The sequence below is a fragment of the Falco peregrinus genome, chromosome 11 (assembly GCF_023634155.1).
Source record: "Falco peregrinus isolate bFalPer1 chromosome 11, bFalPer1.pri, whole genome shotgun sequence".
In the NCBI taxonomy this organism is placed as follows: domain Eukaryota; kingdom Metazoa; phylum Chordata; class Aves; order Falconiformes; family Falconidae; genus Falco; species Falco peregrinus.
Window position 1 is genome coordinate 1,341,193 of NC_073731.1, and position 27,927 is coordinate 1,369,119.

Genomic DNA, 27,927 nt, shown 5'->3' on the forward strand with positions numbered 1-27,927 from the left:
TAGCTGGCTGCACCCTCGCCGTTCAGTGCTGGGTGAGGGGAAGCCAACCCCGGCATGGGGATGCTCGCTGGGGACCACCGTGCGCCCTTGCACCTCAGCACCAGCCACCTCAGCCATGCTCTCTTACCCCTGGGGGGGGCAGGGGCTGCCCCTTACCAGGGAGCCACGGGGGGCTCAGGTACCAAAGCCTCCCGATACAAGAAAAAGTTACAGCACTTAATTACAAACCCGCCGTGACCTCAGCCCAGGCAAGAGTACCTGGTCAGGGCTGACTCCGCCATGAAAATCACGCAGGAAGAAATAAACCAGACTATTTTATTAAAATATACCCTCACTGTCCTTTTCTTGGAGGCCGTTTACACCCCGCTCTGTCCAGGCTCCCCCTTTCACAGCAGCACTCCGGAGTCCCCAGCACAGCTCCCGGCACACGGCAGCCCCGGTGTGAGCGAACCGCCAGCGGGCAAGGTGCTGGCCTGGCTCCATGCCGGACCCTCGCCAGCCGCCGCAGTGGGCAGCAGCGGGACGTAGGCCTCCTCCGTGGGGCCACCGAGCTGCTCCTCCAGGACGTACCTTGTCCCCCATGGTTCATTGTGGTGGACGTCCACGGCCACCAGCGCCGCCTCTGCTTGGGGGGAGCAGGGCTCGGTAATGTCCCCCAGGGTCCACATCAGAGTCCGCTTGGGGGAAGCCCGAATCCTGGGTGGAGTCTGGGCTCTCATCGGGCAGGCTGGTGTTGATGTAGATGACATCCCCAGATCCTCTGACGGTGGGCAGGTTTTCCAGCAGCTTCTCCAGATGGACCTTCAGCTGTGAGAATGTCGGGCGGGTGGCAGGGTCGGCTCTCCAGCACGCAGACATTATTTCATACCTGGAAATTGGGAGAAGAGCATGGTTATCACAGGGGATGTAGCCAGGTGCTGGGCAAGGGGATGTACAGGGGCTAATTCCCCACTTCTCTCTAAACTGGGCAAGCCCTGAGCTGCTTTGCATTAAAACAAAGCAAACCCAACTCCCTCTGCTCGGGCTGTTTGCCTGACAAAAGGGATTTATCAGCCCAAGCTGCTGTCAGGAGTCTCTTCTAGTGCCTGGCACTCGCTGAGGTTCAGGCAGACACAGCCAGCTGCAGCCCTGTGATCTGCTCCCCAGGAACATCCCAGTCCTGCTCCCAGGACACAGAGTCCTTCTTCCATCCCTCCGACAGGTGCCCATTCCCAGGCTGGATGTCAGGGCACACTGTAAGCACATCGGCGCTGGGCATGCACTGCCTCCCCTGCCCTCTGGCAAGCTGGATCTGATACAAGGCTTCTTTCCCACTTCCTTCAGGGACAGGCGTTGGAGAGGGGCCTCTTAGGAAACGTTGTGCAAGTCTGAGCAGCTTTGCTAGGTTAACTGTTTTGTATTTGCAGCTCTTAGCCATGGAGGGGGTTTAAATGCTCTCAGCTGTAATGGCACCAGAGAAAAACTCAGGAGAAAAACCTTTGCTGAGCTTATCAGCAACGCAACATTTTGAGGTTTTCACATTTTCCCTTTCCAGATTCATAGGTTGTAGGCGCTGATGGGCTCTCTCTGATTAACTAGAGGGAGTTTTGTGGGGCAGAGGAGAGCAAAGCCAGCCAAGACCTGCTGCCCAAAACTATCTTAAAATAAATAAATAAAATACTAAAAAGCCCGATTCCTCCGCCACAAACTGCTGAGGGCACTGCTCCTGTCCTTGCAGGGATGTGACCTCAGCACTTCCCACAGGCCCCACGCCACTGCGCGTCCACCCTCTGTGACAGCCCCACAAACACATCGCTTTCTCTCAGGATAGATATTTGTTGGGATTTCTGTGTGCCTGTTTGCCTGGAGTTAAGATGCTTCTTCCTCCCTGGGTGATAGGCTGCTCTGCTCTGGCATCTGCCTTTCACCAGGCACGTCAAAACTCGGGAGATCAACACAAGCATTAAGGGTTTTGAAGTTTTTGTTTCTGTGGTACTTTCATTTAGAATTTGATCCACAGCATTCTGGCTAGCTTTTGAGAGCTAACCTGCACGTGCATTCTTCTAAGCTCCCTACCTGTCAACCCCACAAGGAAGAACAGGTTAAATCCTTGCCAATTAAAAAAAAAAAAAAAATCCAGTCTTTAATAACTGTTGTTCCTGGGGACTGTGGAAGAAATGGAGGGGGTGAGGCAGAAGGTGACCCCCTCCCTGGTACAAACTCGTCTTATTCCACTTGGAAAGGCAGGTCTGCAGCAGGTGGGAGCACGGGCATGCTGGAACGGTCTTTAATTGCACTGTGACGCACGGTTTTGCAGGCTTTTGGCCACATGCAGTGCTAAGCCACAAATCCACAGCACAAGCAGTTGTGTCCTTAAAGAAAGGACATCAGCAACTGAGAGCCACAAAGCACAAAGAGCAGAACAACCTCAGCTAAGGGCAAGTGATGCACAGGTCACCTGCAGGCAGACAGAGAGCTAATGGGCTGCGCTACAGCCCACAAGCAGGGTTACAACACTCACAGCTCATCCAAGCAGTCCTCAGGCTTCTTCAGGCGCTGCCCGTGGAAGAGGTACTCATAGATCTCGTGGTTCTGCACTCCTGGGTAGGGCGTCATCCCTCGGGTCACTATCTCCCACATGGTAACACCAAATGCCCACTGCAAGGACAAAGGGAAAACAGGCTGAAAGGACATTTCCAGGGGGAATGAATGAATCTTTTCATGGGGAAAGGTCACTGCCCAGCGTCCACTGGGCATTCGCACAATGCTAAGAGTTGTCGCTCCAGTCCTGCCCTCCCCAAAATTGGAAATAATAAGCAATGCCACAGAAGAGGCAAGCAGCCCACTCAATAAACCTATTCCAGGAGGCTGAGCGGGCAGCGAAAGGTCAGCGCGTCCTATTACCAACAGCTCCTCTGGCTGTGCACTTCCAGGATACAAGAACAACTGTAACGAAGAGCGGCAAGGGTGGATGACAACCCAGGGATCAGTCCCCAGCTCTCACCTCCTGCCACCTGACTGCCCAGCCACAGGCACCTACCACATCGCTCTTGGTGGTGTAGACGCGGTCGGCCAGGGACTCAATGGCAATCCACTTCACTGGCATTTTTGCTATTCGGCCCTGACGGTAGTAATCACCGCTGTAAATCTTCTTTGACAAACCAAAGTCTGCCACGCATACTGTCATGTCGTCCCGTAACCTGTCAGGCAGAAACAGGGATGGCAAGACAGAAGAGTTTGAGGTGCCCAATTCTGAAGCAGAAACGTGAGGCTAAGCTCTTTTCCCATGTCTCCCAAAACCGAGGGAGACTTTACTGAAGGATGCCAGGTTGTGCTGTAAAACCACAGGGCTTCCACTGGTGTTTGTTTAGCCAGGAAGAAGCAGAGGAAAACAAACTCACATGCAGTTTCGAGCCGCCAAATCCCTGTGGAGAAAGTGCCGACTGCTCAGATACTCCATCCCCAGGGCGATATCGACCATGAACTTCACCAGTGTCTGCAGGGGCACAAACTGGGAAGGGAAGGTGCAGGTTAGGCAGTGCAAGCCCTTTGGGAAGCACATGTGGTTTGATCTGTAAGGCCTCCCTGTCCAGGGCTGCTGCCTGCCTTCAGATCACATATTTTTGGCTAGAAAACAGCTCTGCAGAAAAGGGCCCTGGTGTAGAGCAACTTGGCCGTGGTTCAGCAGTGCACCTTTATGCCAACAATGGCCAACCTTGCAGCAGGCTGTGCTAGCGAGGTCAAGAGAAACCGTTTTCCCCCTGAATCTGGCACTGGTGAGGCCACATCTGGATGCTGCGTCCCATTTGGGGATCCTCAGCAGGAGAAAGCCATGTTGGAGCAAACCCACAGGAGACTACTAAGATGGGGCTGGAGGAGATCGTGTACAAGAAGGATTTGAGACAGTTGGGCTTGTTCAGCCTGAAGAAGGGAAGGTGAGAATCCCACAGGCTCTTGTGGAGCTGGAACCCACTGCTGCCACCCGACAAAGGCAGGAAGCAGGACTACAACCAAGTACTCTAACATTCTCAAAAAACCAAAGGCAAATTTCCCAAAAGAGGCACAGTACCACCTTGCTCCTTGCAGACATGGGGCCCTCTGCTTCCCGTGCTCATTACCTGGGGGGCCATCTCCAGCCGTGAGCGAAGCAGGAAGCTGTGCAAGTCACCGTATTTCATGAATGGGAGAATCACCATGGGCTTGGGGACCTGCTGGGAGCTCAGCTCGATGCACACACCTGGAAAACACACACAGGTCGCACAGGCCCATGGGCAAAGGCACCATACTGCCCCACAGACATCTGTGTGGGATTCCAGCACTCCCCAGCCCAAATCCCAGCTGGAGGGTGGGAAGTGAAGCCCATACCTAGGAGCTTGATGACATTTGGATGGTCGAAGTCCTTCATACACGCTGCTTCACTGAGGAACTCTTCTATCTCCCTCTGGGAAAAGTTATCCACTGGGAAGCAGAGAAAAAGGAGGAGGTTTAAAATCCCAAGAGCTTTAACACTCCAAATCACTGCTGCCATCTCCCTTCACAACACAGCTCCTGTGTGGATGAGGGGGAAGGGACCACCGGGATGTCTCTACCATCCTTGGCCATCTGATATGAGTGCTGCTTCCTGACTGGCAGCAGGAGCTGTGGCAGAGAGGCCAGCATCCCCACAAAATGGTGCCAGAGAGAGCACCTGACATGGGTAGCAGGAATGCTGGCACCCACTGGGACAAACAACATTAAGTTCTGCAAGGCCAGGGTGATGACTTACGTTTCATGGTCTTCACAGCCACCTTCTGCGGGGTGCCTTCGGGCTGGCTGAGATGCCCCTCCATCACAGACCCGAACTCCCCTGCACCACGGGAAAGCAGCAAGCACTTTATCCACAGCCAGAAGCACCACCTTTTAGGACACCACTATGTCCCTGAAGATCTGAAATGCTCTAAGATGTAGACCTCGTCCCTAAAAGGCTATGAGGGAGGCTTCTGTCTCAGCGGCAGAAGGAGGAAATGAACCCAGAGGTCCTGGCACTCAGTCATCTTGGCCCACCATCTCCCACACATCCCCTGGGCTTGGAGCTTGGGGATGGTGTAGGCAACAGTGGCAGACCCTGCCCCATATGCCCATCCCCAGCTCTCCAGCCTCAGCACTCACCCTCTCCCAGGACCTTCCCCAGGCTGAGGGCATTCCTGTCCACGACAACATCCTGCAGCTTCTGCTGGAGCTCACTGCTGACACCCAGGCTGCCCACTGCGGGAGATGGGAATAGAAGTTCAGGTCACCTCCAACCTGCAGACATATTGCTGCTGCCATATCCCCATCAACCTCCCTGCAGAGGGATAAAAAAAAAATACTTACGCGTAAGTTCAATGGCTCTCCGGCAGTAGGACTTCTTGGCCGTGTAGTTCACTGCCAGCTCCGAGTTGTTCCTGCTGAAAGCATTCCTGGTGGGATAGAAACACACCCCGCTGGGCCACATGCGGCTGCTTCAACTCCAATGAAGGAACCGCCGCTGCAGCAACCACAGCACTACCAGGGGTATCGGCGGTAAAGGAGGAAATGCACATTCACCCTAACCTTTTTCACATCCCTCTTACTGGATCAGTGCCATTGTTTACAATGTCTGAGCAAAACAGTCACTTGATAAACAAGGCTGACCTGTCAAGGAGTGAGTCACAGAGGCTTTTTGGGGAGGAAATGGAATACTCATTTCCTCCTCAGAGAGCAGCCTGTGCCGGTAGGAATACGGTGCCCAGATCTACCACATCCTAAATTGATCTCTTCTCCTGCCCAATGCACAACTCCAGCCTGCCAGCGCTCTTTGTTAGCATATGCAATCCTCATCCATTAGCCAAAAAGAAACCAAAGGGAGCTTCACACCATGGCCCCAAAATGGTGGTGATGGGCATGCTGCTGGGAGATGCTGTGCAGCCCCTCTAGTATAGGGCTGTGCAGAGGTCCAGCTCCAGGAAACAAAACCACAGAGGATGCTCAAGAGGTCCCAGGTAGCTAGCATCAAAAGGAAAGAGTGACAACGCTACACCACTCAGGAAAGGGGTCCTTAGATACTACCAGTTTCCAAACTGGGATGGGGGTAATGCTATGGGAGATCAGAGTAGGTGGGATTCCTTCACTAGCTCAATAAACTCCCTTACTGAAATGATGCTCCTCCAAAGGAGTTAATTATATCACATTTCCAGTTTCACAGCAGACACTCGAACGATAGCGCTTGTAAGAAAAGCTGCTGGCACCACAGTTGTTTAAAAAAAAACAGCAGCATGGGGCAGTTAAATGCCACTTAGAAAGTCACAAGCGTGAGTGAGTAGCATCGTCTTATTGTAAAAGAAAACAGCCCTTTGTCCACATTATTAAAACACCACTTATGCAGTCCAGTGGCAGACTCTCTGCCTGGCAGGACTGGTGCCATGCTTAGCCATCGTACCAAGACAAATGCGGCATGTGACAAGGCAGGAGGGGTTTCTCTAGGCCAGAGGATGCAGGATATTATACATCTCTGGTCTCTCACCTCTGTGTCAAAATGCTGAAGCCACCCTCACATACCAAGCTGCGCAAGTTTACTTCCCTTTAAAAACAGGACTAGTGAGCAAAAGGTGAACTGCTGGGCTAAGGAACGGAGGGGAAGTACCACCACGGCAGTAAAAATACACTTAGTCCCTCATCACAGGCATAAAAAAATGCCATTTGTGGCAACAACATCAGTACTGGAGACAGAAACCTTGTCCCCCAGTCCAACACGGGCTGCTGGCCTCTCGCCCTGCCTGCCTGTGTCCCACATGCCTGTGACACCTGCCCAGCTCAGGGCACCTCTGCAAGCTGTTTTCCCTTCAGCTTACCCGTATTTTGTTTCCACGCATCTTTTCTGGATGACCACGGACAAGCAGAGGATCAGCCCAACGGCAATCGTCCCACAGATAAAGCCCAGGGCTACAATAAAGGAGTCTGCGTTTCCGGAGGCTGGAGTCGAAGAGGGAGCTGAGGTTATTAATCCTAAGAAAATATCCCATTAATGGAGCTGGTGAAAGAGTCAGCCTGCAGCACCCGGGGATTGGGGAGGATTTCCCAAGGGCTGAAACCAAACCCAGTAAAGCCCCAAGGATCACACGGGAGAAGAGGGCATGAGGACCAAGGTTGCATGTGGAGAGCGAGTCCCTCCTGGCTACCAAAGCACACTGAAGGTCCCAGATTCTTGGCCAATAGCCCATCTGACGGGGAAAGCGTCTGAAGGAGGATGGCAGGATGCCAAATGGTCTTGGCTGGGCAAGGAGAGCATGCCCTGTGTGCTTCCTCACAATCTCCCCCCCCTCCTCACCGCTGTCAGGGATGAAGACCTCCACTGGGCTGCTGAAGGGTCCCACTCCCCCTTTGGTGACGGCAGCCACACGGATGGAGCAGGTGGCGTTAGTGGCCACCACAGGCAGGATGGCCACGCTAGCATTCTGCCAGGCTTCAGCGGAGACGTTCTGCTGAAGAGAGGAAGGGAAGAAAAGCCTGGGCTGGGGGAGACAGCAGCCCATCCCTACAGCAGGAGGGAAACCTAGAGATTTATTGAGAATTGTCCCCTTGACAAACTTCATCACTGCTTTGCTTTCACAAGCCCAGAGGAAATGCAAGCGATTTACAGAGAATAATAGCCCTGCCTGCAAGAGCCGGATGGGATCTGGAAAGGGGCTGAGCAGCATTTCCCATTCAAACCCTTTGCTTGTCAACAGCAGCGAGACCAGCAGCCTGAGCCAGAAAAGAGGCAGGAAAGCTATCGCGCAAGGAAGGGGGAAGGCATTTCACGCACTGGTGGTAACATGGATTTTGACCCCCAGCCTTCATTGCAGTCAGCTTGGTCAGCAGAGGCTCGCACCCCTCTTTGCTGCCAGCCAGGGATGCCCGTGGCTCGTGCTGAGCAGCCCCACGAGCCTTGGCACCTGCAGAGCCTTGGTGCGCACCACCGCCGCTCCTCCATAGAGCATCTCTGACCGCTTTCAGCCACAGCGCTCCTGGTTTGATTGTTCAAGTGCCCTGCCACAGAAAGTAGATCTTAGGGCAGATATTTTCTGACTGTGGTTTTTGTGCCTAGCTAATAATATTTTCAGTCTTAAGAGTGTGTTTCCTTGCCTGGTAACATGGCAGGAGGCAATGTGCCCCATGGCACAGACCTTTTTCCTTGGTAAAAATACAAGCGAGTCTTTCCCTGCAATTCCCTGGTGTTTCCTGGTCTTCAGCTAAGAAAGTTCTGCTGCTGCTCTCCGCTGATCCCCAGGTGCAAACCAGCTGCCCAGCAGTGTCCAGGACATCTGGCAGGCTGCTGCAGACTGTGGAGCCTGGCTCCTTATCCTGGCTGAACATCACGCAGCCAAGCAAAAGCAGCAGCCAAGGGGGATCGGTGGGCAAGGAGGAGGAAATCAGAGCTGCTCAGAGTTTCTGTTTGCAGTCATAAAAAAGCCACAGAACTGGCTGTGAAACATGCCCCAGCCCTAGGAGCGTCCCTGCACCATCAGGCAGCGGCACAAGCTGTCACCCACTGCTGCCTCTGCTCCTGCACCCCTGCTTTCCTCGCACCTCACGTTCATGGCATCCTTTGGCAGAAATTCACACAAGATCCTTTCCCTACCACCCCCCAAAAATGCACCGGGATTCTTTCATATCGCAGACAGCTCTGCTGTGTCATCTGAGGACAGAGCCCAGCTGATATCAAACAGACCGTGGAGAGCATGAGCACACTGGCAAAGCAGACAGCCGTTCTGGCAGGACAGAACAGCCAAAGTTAATGGTTTTTTATGAGTCTTGCAAGTAGTTCTTGTCCCAGTTCCGGCAGCCTTGGCTCAAACAAGAGCTGCTGATTTAAGAATAAAATAAACGTGTTTTTTAGGTTTTAAAGTAGTTTTTAAGCTGGTTGTGGAGAAGAGGTGGCCTGCAGGTGGCCCTGCTGACACAGAAATACAGGACTCCCCTGCCTTTATCGCTGGGGTTGTTAAACTGATGGTTATTTTGGGGCATTTCATGTTTAGCCCGCCCAGAGCCAAAACTCAGAGACTTTATCTGAGAAATCAGAACTCCGATAGCAAGCACATTGCTTGTGTGCTTCAGACTGTCTATCCATCGGCTCAGGAGACCCTTGGAGCATGGGAGAACTGGGTACCACACCAGCCCACAGTGCTCTGCAGGAAGGTTACAGCACAGGCTCAAGCCATTCTCGTGCTCTTAATTCTGCAACAGCCCTCATAAAAAGACGTGCTGGCCCCTGTGCTCGGCTGGCTCTGACACATGTCTCTGCCTTCCATAAAATCTGGAGGCTGATTAAACAAACCAGCAACAAACACAACTGCTTCTTTTGGTCTGCAAAGAGCCAAGGTCCCTTGCACAGCTAGCTCCCACCTGAACTCACTCCCCACTGGAGGGGGTTTCTGACCTTCCTGAAAGACAGCATTAATGAGGACAACTATTGACCAAGAATCCAAGCAGAAATTTCACCCCATAAGCATTTGACTGGGGAAATTTACTAAAAACCACCACAACAAGAAAAGACAGTCTCCCAGGGTTTAAAGGGCAAGTCCTGTTCTTTGCTTTCTGCTTGAGAGACAACAAATATGTCAGCATTTTTTTTCCACACTAGTCACAAGACCATAATAATGTTTCCCTGACTTCATTCAGTCTGGATCTATACATGCTCTTTTTCAGAGGCGCAAAAGGAGAACAGAAAATGCAGCATCCTACAAAAAACAGGGTGTGAGTCACTTTTTCCACACCGGGTTCAGGCCATCAGTGCCTTTCTGTGCTTTCAGCCTAGGACAGAGGAAGATCAAACCACAGTGCAGAGGCGACAGCTGGACACATCTGCGCTATTATCCAGAGGCTCCTCAAGCACTGGCAGAGCCTGGACGGGATGCTCTTTTGTCTGGTAGCTGAGATGAACCAGGACTGCCCGAGAGGCCTGGCTAACCTCACCCTAGCAAATTCCTGAAGGCTGCTTCCCAAATCCTTGGAAAGGCAAGCAAGGTTGTGCCAGATGACTTCATACAGTCATGGACAGGCCCCTGGCCCCAGATTGTTCCTTGAGCTATGGAACTCTGTGCCATGGGTTTACAGATGAGTTAATGCATGGAATAAATCCCACCTGACTAAGGAACAATTCAAAATCAGGGAACAAATCCTCCCTAACACCTTATGATTGACTCCATTTCTGAAAGTGCCAAGAGATGCTGCCAAACCTTGACTGCCACTCCAAAGGCCATACCAAAGATTGCCAACACCAGGAAGAGTATCTCACTTCCACTTTAGAGAACAGGAGCCATGGTAGCAAACCTCTCGTCCCCTTCATGCAGAACTGTTTATTCACAATATTAATGACGTGGGGCATTACCATGAGTTACACAAACATGCGCAAGAAAGACCACTTTTATTAAAGAAGCCCAGATGAAAGCAAAAGACAGCAGACAAATAGGGTCAGGAAGAACATATGGAAGCACTAAGACCAAACTGTACATTCCTGCTTGATGCCTGCTGGGATTTTTTCTACGCTTTAGCCATTCTTCCCCATTTCCCCAGTGACTTACCAACCCCTTGGAGTTATGCCACCTGTACCAGATGTGATAGCCCTGCAGTTCCCCATGGATCCTCCCCAGGGATGGCTTCACCCATCGGATCTCCAAGGAGGAGCTAGATTCATTGAACAACACTGTGACATTCAGTGGTGGGGTGGTTGGAGCTGCAGGAATCGAAGAGAAAGAAGGTGAGGGGATCCAGGTGGATGAGTGCAGGGACATGGTAGGCTGATGGAGAATGAGCTGTAGCTCAGCCAGAAAACACAGGGAATTTCCTACAGCCTTTAACATTTCCAGCAGGTGACCACCTATGGGTCAATTTCCTTTCCCTGATCAACAGAGTCAAGATGTCCCAGCTCATAAGCAAACATGACTCTGGACCAGCACCTCATCCAGAGAGACCTGCACAAAGCACAACTGTGCAACCAAGGCGGGGAAACGCTTTTCAGTCTTCACTGCTCATTTCCTACCTCCCTCGGTGGTGCTGGCAGTTATCCAGGAGCTAAATGCTGACCAGCCGACTTCATTTCTGCAGGAAACGCAGATGTTATAGTTTGCCATGGGCTCCAGCTGCTGGATGTGATACATGTGGGGAGGCACCGAGGTGTTGAAGAGCAGAAGTGAGACGTTGCTTCGTGGAACAGCTTCCTTGACCTTAATTGAAAAATCAGTCCACAAACAGGGATTAGTCAGCAACAACCTGCAGCGTGAGATGGGCAGCATGAATTTTACATCTGTAAACAGGATCCAGAGCCCTCACTCCCTCCCTCCCTCCCATCCAAACACCAGCAGGGCTTTGTTCCTGCATGCTGGCTAGTCTCTGCCGAGCGGAAAGCTGACAGCAGGCCATTCACAGGGCCCAGGGCAAGGGCTCCAACACACACAGAGAAGAAAAAGGTGTGATGGGGACATGGCAGAGCTGTGGAAAGGAAGATGAAGGGATGATTTACTGTTTCTTGTGGTGCGGAGCAAAAGGAGCACCCATTAAAATTACCAGGCAGCAAGTCCTAAACGAACAAAAAAAAAAAAAGTCCTTTTTCATGCAACAGATCACTAGACTACAGGACTTATCGCCATCAGACGTTGCAAGACTAATCACAGACCTCGTCAGACTCCACCATTACATTTAGCAGCATGGATGAATTCAGTGTATCAAAACCAAGTCGCGCTTTTTACACAAAGAGAAATGGTGCTCTCCCCAAAGGACTGGCTGTTGAGGACCCACGTAGCTGCCAACACAGCCCTTGCAGCTCCCTGGAAAGCATCTCATTTCATGGGAAGCACCAGGAGAGTGGCCTGGGCCAGGACAGTGGGAGGAAAGAAGGAAGAGCAAGAACACCAGTGCAAGCAAGACAGTTACCTTGGAAGATAACGCACAGGACATGTTTCAGCGCGAACTTCAAGCAGAAAGTCATACAATCCTCCCAAAAGACCTCCATGCATGGTTTTGGGGCGGCAGAAGATCTGCCCTTCTGCTTAAGCAACAAGAATATGCCCCTGCCTAGCCCAGGACACTTTGGACAGTCTGAGAATCAACACCAGCAGTATCTTCCAGCCAAAATGAAAGAGAATAGCCTTCAGCCTCACAAACTTGAGAAGGTCCCCAAGCCATTGCTAGATGCTTTGAGGTAGGTGAGCAGTGATCAGATGAATGTGCAAGCCACTCCTGAAAGAGCCACTGGGACTCGCTGTTCTCCTGAGCATCAAGCTGAGCTCAGCTATCTCAGTCCTCAACTTGTCTTCTGGAGAGAGCCCATCAAGTTAATGTTTGGGGTTTTTTGTCAGGCTTTTTGCAAACTTAAACCATTTGAATTTGGCAGGCATGACAGCAACAGGTTCCCTTTTAAGCACCATCATCATCAGAAATGAGTCACTTGGTCGGTGGGCCATGCTACCAAAGCAAGGGGATTATCAAAGGGGACAGAAGCAAAAAGGCTTAGTCACAGCTGTGTTTTTGCCAGAAATCATGTCTTGTTTTCCAATTTGAAAGGCTATTTCCTAATGACAGACTGTGAATGTTAAGTCATAGGAAATTCCTTGGCTCTCCACCCCACTTCCCAAGCTCCAGCTGGAAGGCAGCAGCGGATGCGATGCTAATATTAGCTCTGGTACCTTTCCTCCCTGTAACTCCTTTCACTTTTAACTGGCTTCAAACATCGTCTCTCTTCACACGTAATCTCAGCCAGAGTATAGATTAGGCAGTATAAGAAACATATCCACAAGAGACCAAGCCATGGGTTTGAACTGTGAGACTCAGCAAAGTCAAACAGACAGCAGGGCTGTACCCACGGACATGGCATTCTCTGACTTGGTAAGGAGACGGGCAGCTCCACAGCTCCTTCCCAGTACCTGCAAGCAGTGGAGAGCCAACAGAAACCTCCGAGACTAAATCCCAGCGACAAGGCTGCTTGGTTGGGAATTGTTTGACCGGGAGGTAAAAGTAGGGACAAGCATGTGCCTGCAGCAACTCAAGGCTTGTAAAGTCTCCCAAAGAGCTACTTGGAGCAGTTCTACACTTCTCTCCATGAAGAGTCATGCCAACCTAACTGTCTTGCCCAAGGGGAGAGATTCTTGCGGCTCACTTCTGCCCGCATCACAAGCATGAGCCCAGATGGGCTCTTCCAGGTAGGCGGCTTGCCTGCTCCCATCACCCCTTGTTTCTATCCCCATTCAACCACTCCACTCCTGGGAAAAAAGCCTGCTTCACGCTCCCTGTGTCAATCTCTCTGTGGGACCCCTTCCACCAACCATCCCCCACTCCTCGCAGCTGTCAGAGCAAAGATGTGTTTTTGTGAGCTGACACCACGAAGCTGCTCTCCAGCAGCTCCTTCCAAGCCTTCTGTCCACCCTGGCAGCGCTCTGGCTGCCCCAGGTCCCAGCACCTGGGGACTGCTGGCTGCTCAACTCGGACTCCTCAACATCATGCCACCACAAATTCCACAGCCACCCGGATCGCAGAGCGTGGCTGCAACACACAAGGAGTGTGCCAGCTCCCCCTTTCAAAGCCACTGGGAAAGTCCAACTCAGCTTGCCCAAACAAATAGCCTGGTCAAATCCATGCAGTTCATGCCAAACGAACACCAATCTCCACCTGCCTCAGAGCATCCATGTGAGGGGGGTTGCAGGGGCAAGGGACGTTATGGATGCTTACCTGGATACTGCAGCTGTTCAAGGCAGAGAATGCATCAAAGCCTGGCACCCAGGATATCACGATACCATTGGCCAGTCTGTTGATGACATGCACGCTGTCAGGTGCGGATGGTATTCCTGCAGGGAAGAGCCAAGGGCAGTCAGCTGAAGGCCTAAGCACAAACATGGCCTGTCTGACTTCCCCCTGGCAGCTCCCAGGGCTCAGACTGAGGATGTGTGAACCCCAGGCACTGCTTTGGCTGCAGTGCAGCAGCATCTTTGATCAGTGTACCATGGCTGCTTCAGACAGGGAACCAGAAAAAAAAAGTCATTTGCAGGACTATTTTGACCACGTTCTATATTTGTGAGCTGAAACATCACTCTGGGTTGGACGTATATTGGGGAACACCTTTCCTGCATTGCCAGAGTGACTTCTATCAGGAATGTCAGGAATTTCCACCATTTCCTATGGAAAATTGTCAGCACTGCCCTGGTTTGAAGGAAGGAAAAGAGTGATACAGCCCTTCAGAAACCTGCTCCAGGGCTGACAGTTCTGCTTTCAAATGTCCTTTTTGGTGCTTCCTCCCACAGTGGCAATACTGGGATGACAGAACTGCACTGGGTGACCATGCTACTATGTGCATCCCGCCTGATTTTAAACAGAGGTTTAAAATGGGGAAAAATAAGTATGACAGTCCTAAAAACATCTCCTTCAGCTTGTGCAGAATGAGTGCCTGGAAGTGTGGGATCAGGACAACTCCTGCTTGGACACATTTACTTAACAGGTAAAGTGAGCATCATGTTGTCACTTACCTTTCACGTTCACCTGCCCTGGGTTGGATGCAGTCAGCCCTTTACTGTTGTGAGCCTCACAGCTGAACAGTGCTGTTTCATTAAGACCTGCAGGGGAAAAACAAGGACTTGTTCCCTGGACCCGCAAAAAATGCCCAAATCATAGCAATTCTCCACCTGCTGCTCACAGAAAACCCTTGCAGCTTCCTTTCTTGTACTGCTGCTTTATTTTATTCCCATCAACACAAAAGACCTTTTCTTTTGCACTCATTGCTTCCCTCTGTGGCACTTGTGTTGACTGCCTGGGCGTGACCCCCATGACCTAGCTCACCCACCTTCCACGCTGCAAGCATGTGCGTGCCATCAGTGCAAGACGTGGTGCAGTGGCAGGACTGTACGTTTCTACGGCACCATTGCACAACCTCCTGAGTAAGCACTTGTTTTGTGTTCAAAAAGGGAAAGGCAGAAAGCAGAAGAGCCCACCACCATGGCTTGAATCAGATGACTTATTGCTTTTCAAAGATTGCTCAAATCTCCCAGCTGATAATGGAGAACAACTGCTTTTGGGGGCCACTGGAAATACCCGAGTGTGGACAGCTGCTTGTTTCCCCGGGGGCGTTGGCATGGCCTGTGTGAGATGACCCTAGGAAACAATAGCGCTCAGGATTTTCAACTCATGCAAAGGACTTCACCAGAGGTGTAGGGCTGTCTCTTCTGGGCACATCACTTGCTGCTGCTGCAAGGCGAAGGGCTTGCCATGGTGTGCTGGACATGCCAAGCATATGCTCATGCCAGCAGCAGTGCCCTTCAGTGCAATAGGGCTCCTGGGCCAGGAGGAGGACTGTTCAAATGACCCGATCTAGCATGTGCCAGCCGGATGCAAGAACATCCAAGAGGAATGAGTCACTTCTTCCGGCTTTCACTGCCTTTTAAAGCCTGCCTTTGGACACCAAGATGAGTACGTTACAGTCTACTAATTAGCTAGCAGCCTTCTCCTCATAAGCAAATCAAGAAATCCCTCCTCTCTTCTGCCTCTGCAGCAAAACCATGATGGATTTTACATTACATGAAGGACTCTTCTTCCTGTGCTCTGCCAGGCTGGCACAGCGATATGCTGCAGGGGCCAACCCAAAGTCTTCCAGAGGCATTAAAAGGGGACCCCCAATCAAGCTGCCAATTAAAAGCAGCAGTGTACTTGTTGACATGACCACAGGCTAGAGCGAAAATCTACTTCTTGCTTAGGGAAGAGTAGTTTGAGTGTCCTGCCTTTCCCAAGGAAGAAATTTCTGGCAGTAGCCAGAGGGGGTCAGATGGGGGTTCCGGCCCCCAGATCATCCCTGGTAGAGTGGTCCCCAGGGCTGCCAAATGGTGCTGGGCAGAGCTGTGTTCCCAACGCTGAGGACAGAACAGTAACAGGCTGGAACTTGATTTTGCAAACTGATACCTCTGTGGTACCTCTTTTGCAAAGCTGGACCCCCGTGTTCCACTGTATACAACCTGATGGCTGCATTTTATGCCAAACCTCCTGGGAAATGTACCTGTGCTGAGCTTTCCAGCAACACACAGTGTCACAGAAAAACGAAGCAGGCTGCAATGGCCTTGTGATGGCGCACAGGAACACAGCCCCTGCCTAACAGGAGTGGCAGGCCAAGGGGACAGGCTGTGAGACAGCACAAGACACCTTCCCACCCTGCCCTTCCCAGTAGCCCCACAGAGGTGTCCCAGGACACTGCCAGGCTCACCTGGCACAGTCAGGACTGATGGGGAGATGTGGGGCTTCTCATTGACTCGGATGTTGTTGCGAAACCAGTAGATCTCCACAGGCTCCGGCGGGCCCACAGCTTGGCATGTGAGGTTGAAGGGGCTGTTTTTGGTGACGTTCAGCTTCTCAGGCTGACGAATGAAGTGCGGGAGCCCTGCACAGACACAAGCAGAGAAACAAAAGATTCAGAGAGCTTGGCAACACAGCCCTATCAACAACTCCAAACTGTCCTGCCCGGGGCTGTGCCCAGCTCCAGCAACAAGCCCCTTCCCAAGCAGGACTCCCCGTTTCTGGAGGGACAGCTCCCAGCTCATGGTCCCTGGGGCTGTCACTCAGCCAGGGCACAATGCTCCACATCTCCGGCATGTCCACCCTCGCCCTCCTCCAGCTCACCTTCCAGCTGCACCAAAATAGGATCCGACACCACCTCCATGCCAGAGATGTTGAGTTTGCAGACGTAGGAGCCATTATCTGAGCGCTGGGCAGCAAGGATACTGCCGGAGAGAACAGAGACCATGTCAAGGCTCTGGCAAGGAGCCTTGCCCCATACACAGCTCCCACAGGAGGACACAGTAACACTGCCAGCCTGGGCATGGGTTTCAGTCAGTACCAATGACCCCACAGCACCCACCAAGCAGAACCAGGCTTTGGGGGATAGGGAGCACCTGCCCATCCTAGTCCCAGTCTCAAGCCCTTGCTAGTTTTCTGGTCTCCCTTCTCTCCCCAAAAGCCAGCACTCAGGACATCCCTCCTCCCCATCTGCACAGGAAGGACAGCACCAGTTACCTGAAGGTGGAGGTCATCGCTACCTCCTCCTCGTCAGAGATCTCGAAGTGGCTGGTGGAGATACGGTCCAGAACATGCAGCTCCCTCCCATCTTTCCACAAGGAAATGCCCGAGGCATCTGGCCGGAGCAGCAGCTGAGGTACTTTGATAGAGCAATTAAACATGACATCCTTGTGTTCGTTAATCACAATGTGTTGCACTGTGGGGTTAAACTTAATCTGTCCTAGAGAGCTGGCTGAGGGCTCCTCTCGGGGCTTCTCTGTGCTCTGGTGAGGCCAGTGATCAACGGTGACCACACTTCGCTCAGAGCGGTGGGACTCTGCTGACAGGTACGGCCTTAGACCTGGATTTCGGTCAGCATCATCTGAAAAAAAGACCTTGGTTTTGTTACCATCAGGTAGCAAGCACCTCCCTCCAAAACCCTGCAAAGCTCCACTGCTGCCATCAATAATTAACAACTGCTCATTTACAGATGCTCCAAAAATTCAAAATCTCTGAAAACTCTTGTAAGAGCCCCAAGGACGAAACTTGGAGCAAGACTGACTATGTACAAGCAGCACCTCCAAAAAACCCCACTTTTAAAAACAAACTGGAGCAGCTCAGAAAGTGCTGGGCTGCTTCTCTTTCATCAGGGGAGAGGCAGGAGCTATTTCTGCTGCATTGCACCCCCGGGATTGGAATATAAAAGGATCCCTGGGCAGGAGGAATTTGGGACTTCACTTCAGTAAACCCCTTTTGGGGCCTCATCTCAAGCATTTTCAGCTGGGACAGAGAAAGAGTCCCTGGCGGGGATTTCTCTGATTTTAGGCGCTTTGCTGGTGACGCTACTCCCTTCCCAGAGAAGCGTCAGCTGCTTTGGAAGAGGGAGATGCTAAACGAACCACAAATGATTTTGCTAAGCTAAGTGCCTCCACCGAGCTGCTTTTCTCAGGAAAGGAGCTGCAGCTGGATGAAGAAATGCCTTCACACTACGTGTAGGAGCCCACTGCTGTTTAGTGTTGTTCTCCCAGGGTCTCTTCCCAGGCATTTTTCCCAAGGGAAGGCTATTTACCAGCTCTTTCTGAGGGCTTCATGCCCCCCACCTACAAATTGCTGAACATACCCAGTCCTGTAACGGCATAGTCCCCCCCCCTCCCAGCACTTCCCACCCCAGCCACGAACAAGATAAAGAGCAGCTCCATATAAAGCAATCCCTCCCCCCCCCCCCCGAAAAACTGTATATTTTTTAAGATACAAGGTCTAGAAAATATACCATAAGTAGATGCTTCTACTAGAGTGTTTCCAAGCTTTCTGAGGTTTTCACAGGCATACAGAAATCCAAAGCAGAGTGGTAAATCTCCCTTGCTGCTTTCAGCAAGCAAAGGCATTGTGCCAGACAGGAATTTCAACTAAATTCATTTGTCTCTTTCGAAAAGAAAACAATACTTATTTACAGTTTAAAAGATCATACCACAGGTCGAAAGCACAACCTTTTTATTTCACTGGAGTTCAGCTGAGTTTGTTTTGAGGCAGGTCTTAGTCCTCAAACAACAAGTTTTTAAAGCTACGTCATCACTATTGTGAGTAATGGGGCATGAGCCTAGTGTGCCTTCTCAAGAGCCAAGAAACACAAACTAATTTTCAGGCTGGATATAGTTCTTTGCTAAATTGCTCACTATTTTTAACTCTTGAGAAATGCTACTTCTAGACAGAAATTTGAGAGGGGTTTTTAAGTTCTGCCGGGTCTGTTGGTGGAGAGGAAAGTGCAAGGCTCTCCCTGGCTCTCTCACAAAACAATGGGTTTCCCTTTCAGAAAAGAAGAAAAAAAAAAAAGACCCTAAGCTTTTCTAACCTGCTTCCTAAGCTTTACCATCCCAACACAAACAAAGCCCATGTGACTGCTGCAAAATGCAGCCAGCTGCCATTTACTTGCAGGCTGGGTCACCAGCTCTCAAACAGCCAGACAGCTCCAAAAAGATTTGCCAAATGCAGACAAGTGAGCGACCCCAAACCCCCTTCCCTCCCCTGCTCTTTCCGGAGGTTACCCTGGCTGGAGCCACCCGCTGCCTGGCACAATCCAACCTCAAACAGCTGTTTTCATGCTCCATTTTGAAGTTTTCCAGCTCTGGCTGGAGCAGCAACTCCGGCAGGGACCCCTAGCTGAAGAGGACATGGACGCATGCTGGCCGTCCCTGCCCTTGGCAGGCACTCTGCCTGCTCTGGGATGATTTCTGCTCCCCCAGGCTGCTTCAAGTTTAAAGGCAATGAGGATCTTAGCCTCGTTTTCTACACTGATTAAGTGGAAAGAGGTGTTTGCTGGCTCAGGAATGAAATACTTTCCCCTCTGACTCATGTGACAACAGGAATTTCTCATGTCTAGTGCTGCCTTTGGGTACCCCTTCCATCCCCAGCTGTCTGGTATGCAGACACCTTCACAGCATCTTCAAAAGGGATCTACCCTGTGTGGCAGGACACCCCCTGCCTGTGTTCAGAGTGATTTTCTTAGGCTGGCTTTAAAAGCCCCCCCTAGAGCCGAGGAGCTGAAAGCTGGCATGCCTGCGTGGGAGCCTGCTACCCTGGAGCAGCTCTGCTCGCTTACCGCAGCTTGGCCAGAGGGAAAAGCTGGCATGGAAATAAATCCATTTGCAAGTACAGCGCTGCTCTCTTGAAACACCTGGGACCACAGCAAAACTAAAGAGCTATTAAAGACAGATCTTTTGTGCAGCCTGGCCAGTCCCGCATGCCCTTCTCCATTACTAGCCTGGAGAATGGAGTTTTAATGAGAAAATCTGCCTGCTATTAAGAGGCAAGGTACTCTATTACAGGTGAAAAACAAAAAGCAGGGAGTTGTACACCCCACGACTGAAATACCAAGTTGTTCTGCTGCAGTCACAGTAAGGAAGGTATCAGAAAGCATCCGGGTCTGCCAAAAAGCTCCCTACATCCTTAGCCTTGGATTTCCCATTACTGGAAATAGTTCACCTGCTGACAACAGCTTTCTGTCCAGGCACTTATTGAATGTCTCTTTGTACCTGGATAGGGCAGGAGGAATGAAGAGCCCCAGCCTGCAGGGTTTCCAACCTCCCCATCCCCTGGGAGCCGTCAGCGGAAGTGAATTTCCCGCTGGGTAACACCTGACTTCCAAAGAGACTCTCGGAGTTCAAACACCTTTATTTATAAAGCCAGGCCAGGATTCCCGGTTAAACTTGCAGTGAGTTGCCCTCCCGGCAGATTCCTGCTGTTGGAATCAAGACTTTTAACTCCGCCCTGGCCAAAGCAAACACTTGCATTCCTGCCTTCCTTGCTAAATCCCATCTGCACACCGACTCAGAGACCCCCCAGCATCGCTGAGCAGAGGCGATAGACTCCCAGGAGCTCACAGCCCACGACCAAACGTCGGGATGACGGCACAGTTTAAGGCCAAAAACTACGTTTGTCTCTGCATTTCTTTTTGCAGGTAACTAAGCACGTGGAGCTGAAAAGCCAGCAGACTGACGGCACCGCAAAGTGTGTCCCTGTGCCACAAACCGCAGTGTTTCCCCGTGTTTTTTTCCCAGTACCGGCACCCAGCTGGCTCACGGCTAATGGGATAAATCCCAGTCCCACTCATCTATCGCAGCGTTCGGTCCCTGCCCGTGGCGGTGTCCCCAGCACGCAGCGGCACCTCACCCAGCAAAGTGCCGGGACAGGACCACGCTGCGTGTGCCCCAGGCCAGCAAACGCGCTCCCGCTGGGGCTGGCAGAGCCGTGCTGCCCCAGGACCCCGCAACGGCACCCCGTGCTGAGCTTCCCCCAGGACTGCAGCCTCGCCGAGGGTCCGCAGGCCCGGGCAGCGGCAGGGCTGCGGGGGTGACCGGGGTGACCAGGGCGCCCGTGCAAACCCCCAGCCGCTGGCCGGGTGAAACGAAGCAGCATCTGCCGGTCAAACGCTCCCCGTGACACCCCTCGCCGGACACCCGGGCGCCTCCAACGGCACCCGAGCAGCCCAGCCCCCAGCCCCGCCGCCCCGGACTCACCGGCCCCGCCGCGGGGAGGGCGCAGGGCCGCCAGCAGCGCCCAGAGCAGCGCCCAGCACCCACCGCCCATCGCCCGGCACCGCTCCGCTCCGCCGCGCTCCGCCGCCGCCAGCGCGCTGCCACTCCGCCCCGCCCCGCGGTGCCCCGGCCCCGCCCACACCGGGCGGCCCCGCCCACACCGGGGCCCCGGGGCGGGGCCGGGGCAGCCGCGGGGCTCGTGGCCCGGCGTCGCTGCCGCCCCACAGGCACCGGCTGGGGGGCCCGTGCGCGGGGCTCGGCTGGCGGCTGCCGCTCCCCGGCTGCGGGCTGGTGGCCAGCCTGCCCTGCGCGGCGCTCGGCCCCGCGGGCGCGCACGGGGAGCCCGGGGCACCGCGGCCCACGGGAGGGCCCGGCTCCGGCCGCCCCTCCCCGCACAGCCCGCCGTGCCGCTCAGCGCCACCGAACCTGGTATCGGTCTCAGAACGCAGGTTCCTGCCCCGCCGGGTTTCTTTTCTCCGAGTTTAAAGGTCCCGGTGCAGCCCGCCGGCCCCCTGCAGGCTAGGGAGGGGATGGGGCGGAGCTCGGGCCCTTTGCCTGGACCAGAACAGCGGGACGATGGGGGGACAGAGCCAAACCAGAGCCACAAGGAGAAAAGGAGGAAGACCCAAGTGAAACAACACAAAGCGTTCAACATCTAGGACTGAAACAGAGCACTTCTCCTGATGGCACGGGAAAGAAACGAGGGAGTTTCTGGGTATTCAGAGCCTGACACAAACACTGGCTGTGCTCAAAGGGGGTTTAGACCAAGCTGTATTGAGACCATCAGCATTTCCCCCACCACAAATGGGAAGTGACTGGGATCTGGGGAACTGGCAGCCTGACTTGATGTGACTCAGTGTGTTTCTCTGCTTCAGCCTTTCTGCTCCCAGCTCATAAAATTCTTTGCAACTATGACACAAGTGTAACTATTTTTTCCAGCAGCCTGCTTTCATCTTCCCAAAGACCTGAAGTCAGGAAAGAGAGATACGCATTTTGCTCATTTAGTACTAGGTAAGCATCAGCACGCTGTGGAAACAGAGATATGGGAAGAAGACAGTTCTGTGTTGAAGCTGGTCATTTATGAGTGTAACTTATAATGAGAGCTGGGAAGGGCAGTGCAGTTCTCCGACTGTTACAAAGAAAAGAACCATACAAAATTCAGTCTGAAATCTTTTCCAATCGGGAAGAAAAAAAGTCTTAAGTTCTGTGAAAAAAAGAACAACTCACTCACAGACTTCCCTGACTTGCAAAGCTGCTTATTCACTGCATATTCTCAGGTCTTGGTGACAGAGATTGAATTTCCTCCCTTGCTGCCTCTTTTTCTCCAGACCAGCTTCTCACATCTTGAAGTGATCAGCAGCTTAGGAAGGGTGCATGTCACTAGAGGCCCAGATTAAAGGGGAGAAGAAAAATGTACCAAAGCTGTTGCAAGAAGGCTGAGCATCTTCAGCAGTGCCTAAGAGCCAGTGCCTTCTGTGCAACTCCAGCAGCGTCACTTTTTCTCCAGATTTTGAGTCTATTCCCCATGCAAGCAGCGTCACTCAGGGAGTAGGAGGAGACCAGGGGACAGGCATTTGTCCCTCTGTCTTTCCAGGCTGGCTGTTGATATAAGCCTGTCATTTGTGGTCAGCTTTTGCCACATGGGTACACTTTCATCTGGCTGCATTCGCTGTCCCTGCCGGCTTTGCAGTTTTTGGGAACAAAGCAATGGGAAGGCCTTTGGACTTTGCTGGCTGCAGAGTGGAAACAGCCCCTCACATTAGGATAATGTCATATAATTCCCTCGCTAACATGGGGTGAGGAAGAAGGAGCAATTTCTATGAAAGAAGAGGAAAAAGAAACAAACAATGAGAACACATGGGCACATAAAGAGGATTTAGGCAGCTCTCTAAAATCCCCTAATTTGGGTCATTTCTTTACAGTAGGTTGGTTTCTGCTCAGTGCTGGTGCAAACTAGTCTCCAGCTTGACAGGGTTTGTTGCAGCTCATTTGAGCACAGCTTGACATGAGGAAGAAGCCATTGCATGGAGGGGGAGGAAGAAGCAAGGAAGAGGAGAAAATAGAGGAGAAACTCTCAAGCGAAGTTTGTGATAGGAAAGGTCTCGAAGCAGCTGGCAGCAGACAGCCTGACCACCTTGGCTGCTCTCGGGTTGGTGATATGCAGCTTCTGCCTTGCCCAGCACACTGCTGTCCTCAGTCTTCTTCCAACAGCAAATGGAAGGTAGGCTCAGGAGCAGCCTCAACAGCCTTCGCCAGAGCAGATTACTGCCACAGCACTAGCCAGCTGCTACAAGGCTTTTACCATCACATACCAGGTTAACTTCAATAAGAAGTTATCACACCTTGCCCCAGCAAAGCCACCAACCCCCCACAAGGTTTCAAAAGTTTATCTACTGTCCGTGCTGTTTCTTCATACTTTTCAGACCAGTCCACCCTACTTCTTGCCTTTGCTGCATCCAGATTTTTCCTTCTCCAGGCTGCTCTTTCAGCCAGCCTCTCCTCATCCAGGCCCCCTGCTTCTCCCTGGGCCTCTCCTTGTCTCGCCTACATCCAGGATACTCTCTCACCTCCCGCTGCTTCTTCTGAGTTTCTCTTCCTCCAGTGCTCCTCTTCATACAGTCCTTAAAGCTATTTAACTACTTAGGAGGAACCAGCCACAGCTGCATGTTATCCACATCAACCAGCCCTCAACCCCTGTAGCCAGCCCACAGCTGTACATTATCAATGTTAATTAACCCAGCTTCATTCCTCTATAATTCCTTTACAGATTACGTATTTCCCTACCTCAGAGTCCAAACTCAACAGTTGCTCTGGGGGTCTCCACACAAACTATGATTTTTAGTCCCAAAGTACATGTGTGGCCAGACTCACAAGATCTCTCCAAATAGCATCCCCTGTTCTTGCTACCTGGGGCTGGGCATCAGTCAGCATTTGGCCCTAGAAAAAGTCTTGCAGCCCTCCTGGGGCAGTGGGAGAAGGAGAAAGGCAACTGATGTCAAAGGTTTCAGAGGACTGAAATTAAGGGAGAACCTTTAACTGGAAACAAAGGCTGCCTGTCTTCTCTGAGCGCCAGGAACCAGCTAAACCAGTCATGCTCACAGCTCTCCAGGTGCTGTAGTGCAACAGAGGCCATACTGGAGGGATCGCCTGCCTCTCCCCTTCCGAAGGAGGAGGGCAGAGCAGAGTGCAGGTAACTGCATGGGTACCAGCTGTTTCAGAGCCACGCTTTCGGCAGTGGCTCTCCAGTGCAAAGCTTATCAGATCCATCGCCCAGGTCATCCCACCCAGGAGAGGCCACTGTCCTTTGAGTCCCCGTTTCCTTGCTGGGTTGGTGCACCTATGCATGTGGAGTTCTGCTTGTGAGCAGAAAGATGCTTATCTTTATTACAGGCTTCTCCTGCCTGGATGAGAAGTTGTAATTCTCTTCTGATAACATCAGCAGCTGCACAGGTCCTCTCAGCTTTCTCTTAGCAGGATCCCAGCGAGCATTGCAGGTGCCCTAAGAGGCACCCCAGAGCATCGTGGTGCCAGGCTACCGCCTGAACTTGTCCCTTTAGTTTTTTTGCAGTTTCACTTCAGATCATTGACATAATTTCTTCACAAGACTATTCAGAAACTTTGGAGGCAACATAATACTTGTGAAATCGGACCATTTAGCATAAATGGCACAAGGCAATCAGACTTCAGGCTATCTGTTGTGATTTTTCCCCTTTGCTCTTTCTGTATTTTTATTTTCATTTTGCTAAATCTATTCTTCCCTTTAATTCTGCTTCCTCTTTATGTCTATTTTTATCTTTATTTGCAGGGGCTCTTGTTCTTTTAAATACCAAACTCTTTCGGCAGTATGTTTTTAGCTGAAGGCAGACGGCCTCTTTGTGTCAACTGTTACATCCCAGTCACAGGATGCAGCTTGCAAACAATTTGCAGAGAAAACTGAGTATTTTGTGGTGCTACTAAAATGCCTTTTTTCTTGTGCTGCTTTCTTTGGGCACATTGTACATGCTACGTCTCTTTTACCAGGCACATTCTGTCCTTTGGCTCAGCTGTTTCTTCATAGGACAATTTCTCCTGGTCTGCAAATTATTTCGCAAAAGCAGAAAGCCATCTCCAAAGGTTGGACACTGGCTTGAACCTTCCTTGTTCTGAGCCCTGGGCATTCTTACTTGCCCACAAAACTGCTGTTTGTATTTCACAGTCTTATTTGTGTAAATCCACCCACTTGTCTCCATATGGAAATGTGGTCTGTGGCTGGATCTGCAGATCCAGGCTACCATTTCTTCTGCTTGTCTTCCTGCCAGCAGCTGCAATAGGATTTGAAAGCACCCTGCAGCCTTGTGAACTCTTGCTTCTCCTAAACCTGGCTTTCCGCAGCAGGTTGCTTCTCATTTCTGAGAAAATGATAGTGCTTATTGTCATGACACCTTGAACCAAGAATTCCCCAAACTGCATGCTGGAACCATGGTTTCAAATATGCTTTCAATTCTTCCACAGCTTCTCCCTTCTTCTTTGACTTCTCATGTGAAACTAGTACATTGAAAAGAATCATCCTCATGAGAATGCACTACCCTTTCTGTTCCCGTCAGGGTACGTCACACAGGTTTTGTTCTGTTACTATTGCCTGTCAGACAAGCTCCTTTTGCACTTCTTTACCACAGATCTTAATTACCAAAAAAACCCAACAAAAAACCCAGCATTTTCTGGTATGGTACTTGCACACAAATGGAGAAAGTATGCTGCTGCAGGAACGGCACTATGCTGAAAGCTAGTAACTGGCTCTGATTTATAGCCAGCAACACCCTCTTGTTTAGGTGAGCAATTATAAAGGTGAAAGGTAAAGGGAAGAGCTGATTTTGCAATGTATGAATGGTTGAAAAGACTGCAGGGCATGTCCACGTGGGACAGATGCCTGTGTGCAGTAGTGCCTGCAAGATGGGCAGATTAACAGTACAGTGCTGATCGCATCAGTGAAACTTGTTCTTAAAAGAGTAAAAATAATCTGATTGTCCCACCCAATTTTGGCAGCTGAGTACATCCCAGAGCACTATTTCTGCATGTTTTGCCGTGACACCACAACTAAGGCAGAACAGTAGAGGCTGGAAGCCAAAGCCCAATTACACACGAGTGACATTTGATTGTACAGAAACTCACCTTTGGCAAAATCTGGCGGTTCTCATCAGAAAAGCCAGGCTAACTGCCTGACACCTAGTGCTGGTAATCAGAGATGCAGCTTGCAAAGGTTTTTTGTTTTTTTACAAGTGTGGCAGGCTGTCAATCGCCGGTTCAGGATTGAAGGTGGATGATACAACATCTCTTCACTCAAGACGTAACAGTCACTGCAGGTGCTGACCACCAGCACCTCAGGACCCGGGTTTTTAGCTGGTCTAAGTCAGCAGAGCCCAGACTTCTGATGAGTTACACTAATCCGTATCACAGGAACATCTGAAAGTTTGTGAAGAGGCTTGTACAACACGGCTGTTGATGACTGCAGAGGGACAGAGGGCTAGGACGTCCTGCCAGTCCTATGAAATAATTGAATGTTCTATTTTCTGTTTCCTAAGCACCATGCCTGCCTTTGGAAAGTAACTGCTCATACATACTGTTTAAACAGGTAAACGAATTCCACACTGCATGAACTTTTACACCTTAAAGCAAAAAGACATTGACGCACCAGTGTAGAAGCTGTTAAAATATTTAACTGCAGAAATACAGGCCCAGCCGTAAGGGGGGGTTCTGTTATAGGCCTCAGATTTAGAGGACAGTCCTTTGGATGGTTGCTAGGTACAGTTGGACAAGAAAGTGCAGAGAGACTATTCGGTTCCCGAGGGGTGCAGCAAGTCCAAGTTCATGAGGAAAACTGCCACGGGAGGCGGCGGGGGAGGGGGGGGGGGGGGGCAGCGGACGCAGAGGGCTGAGACAGCAGCTGTATGGGAAGTACTCTGCTGCCCGGGGAGGCCCGCAAGCCAGCGATCCCACGTGAAAGATCGGTGTGATTATTCTAGGCCAAAACGGCGTTTTGAGCAGGATTCCCCTCTGCAAACGGCCCAAAGGCCCTCGGGCCCGGCATGAGGCCCCACCGCCATTTCGCTCCCAGCGTCCTCTGCGCGGCACCGCGGGGCAGGGCGGGGGCGACAAGATGGCCGCGCCCATGTGAGGAGCCGCCGCCGCCGTCCGCGCTCGCTTCAGCCACACTGCCGCTTCCCGCGTGGCCCCGGTAGGCGCGGGAGCCGGAGCCCGGTCGCGGCGGCTGTGCGTCCGTCCCAGAAATAATGAGGATATCGGGCCCCCATGTCGGACCACTCTGACGAGAGGGCGACGATGATTGCGGCCGGCGACCTGCAGGAGTTCGCCCCCCGGGGCCGCGAGCACTGCCGGCGCCACCCCAGCGCCCTCACCCTCCAGCTGCGGCGGCTGCAGCCCGCCTCCGAGCTCTGCTCCTCCGACGGAGCGGCCGGCCTGGTGGGCTGCCTCCGCGAGGTGACGATCCACGAGCGGCAGCGGGTACGAGGCGGCGGGGGCTTCGGCCTGGCCTCCGGCTCCCTCAGTAATCGCCCCGCCGTGACCGCGCAGCGATGACCGGCTGCTGGGCTCACACCGGCAGGCCCCGTAGCTTTCCCTCAAAAAAATCTTGGTTTTCAGGAGAGTTGGCAGTTGAGGAAAGGCGTCAGTGATGTTGGGGAAGCGGTGGACTTCGATGAAGAGCTGTACGTGGCCAGCAATATGGTCATCTGGAGCAAAGGCAGTAAAAACCACGCGTCTGCAGTGTATAAGGCTTTCACGGTCGACAGCCCTGTTCTGCAGGTATGAGAACCTGGAAAGGTGGCGACTGAACGAATGCGCCTTAGCTAAAAAGGACCCGCTGAGTGTTTTCAGGGGGTGGCCTGAGCTGGGGTTATTTTGGGAAATGGGGAAACAAGAGATT

At 52.0% G+C, this 27,927-nt stretch overlaps 2 protein-coding genes across 5 annotated transcripts in view; one reads left to right on the plus strand and one right to left on the minus strand.

The window, feature by feature from the left end:
- Nucleotides 1-301: 301 nt before the first annotated feature.
- MERTK (MER proto-oncogene, tyrosine kinase) lies at nt 302-21,138 on the minus strand. The gene is given in 20 exon segments (XM_055816430.1): nt 302-656; nt 658-868; nt 2,501-2,637; nt 3,020-3,179; nt 3,381-3,490; nt 4,098-4,216; nt 4,345-4,437; nt 4,745-4,825; nt 5,128-5,223; nt 5,332-5,417; nt 6,828-6,981; nt 7,304-7,457; nt 10,539-10,690; nt 10,997-11,180; nt 13,678-13,793; nt 14,469-14,555; nt 16,190-16,363; nt 16,603-16,703; nt 16,996-17,359; nt 20,991-21,138. Coding segments are annotated over 20 exon segments (2,919 nt in total). The 5' UTR covers nt 21,061-21,138; the 3' UTR covers nt 302-386.
- Nucleotides 21,139-27,113: 5,975 nt separating this feature from the next.
- Nucleotides 27,114-27,927, plus strand: part of ANAPC1 (anaphase promoting complex subunit 1) — a 33,599-nt gene continuing 32,785 nt past the window's right edge. For 3 of the 4 annotated variants that reach the window (XM_055816237.1, XM_055816238.1, XM_013297278.3), the window contains exons 1-2: nt 27,115-27,506; nt 27,645-27,806. In XM_055816237.1, the coding sequence (XP_055672212.1) occupies nt 27,294-27,506; nt 27,645-27,806 (375 nt within the window). In that variant the 5' untranslated portion in view covers nt 27,115-27,293. Of the gene's footprint in view, nt 27,507-27,644; nt 27,807-27,927 lie in introns of all 4 variants that reach the window. The other variant, XM_055816240.1, reaches the window with a different exon arrangement.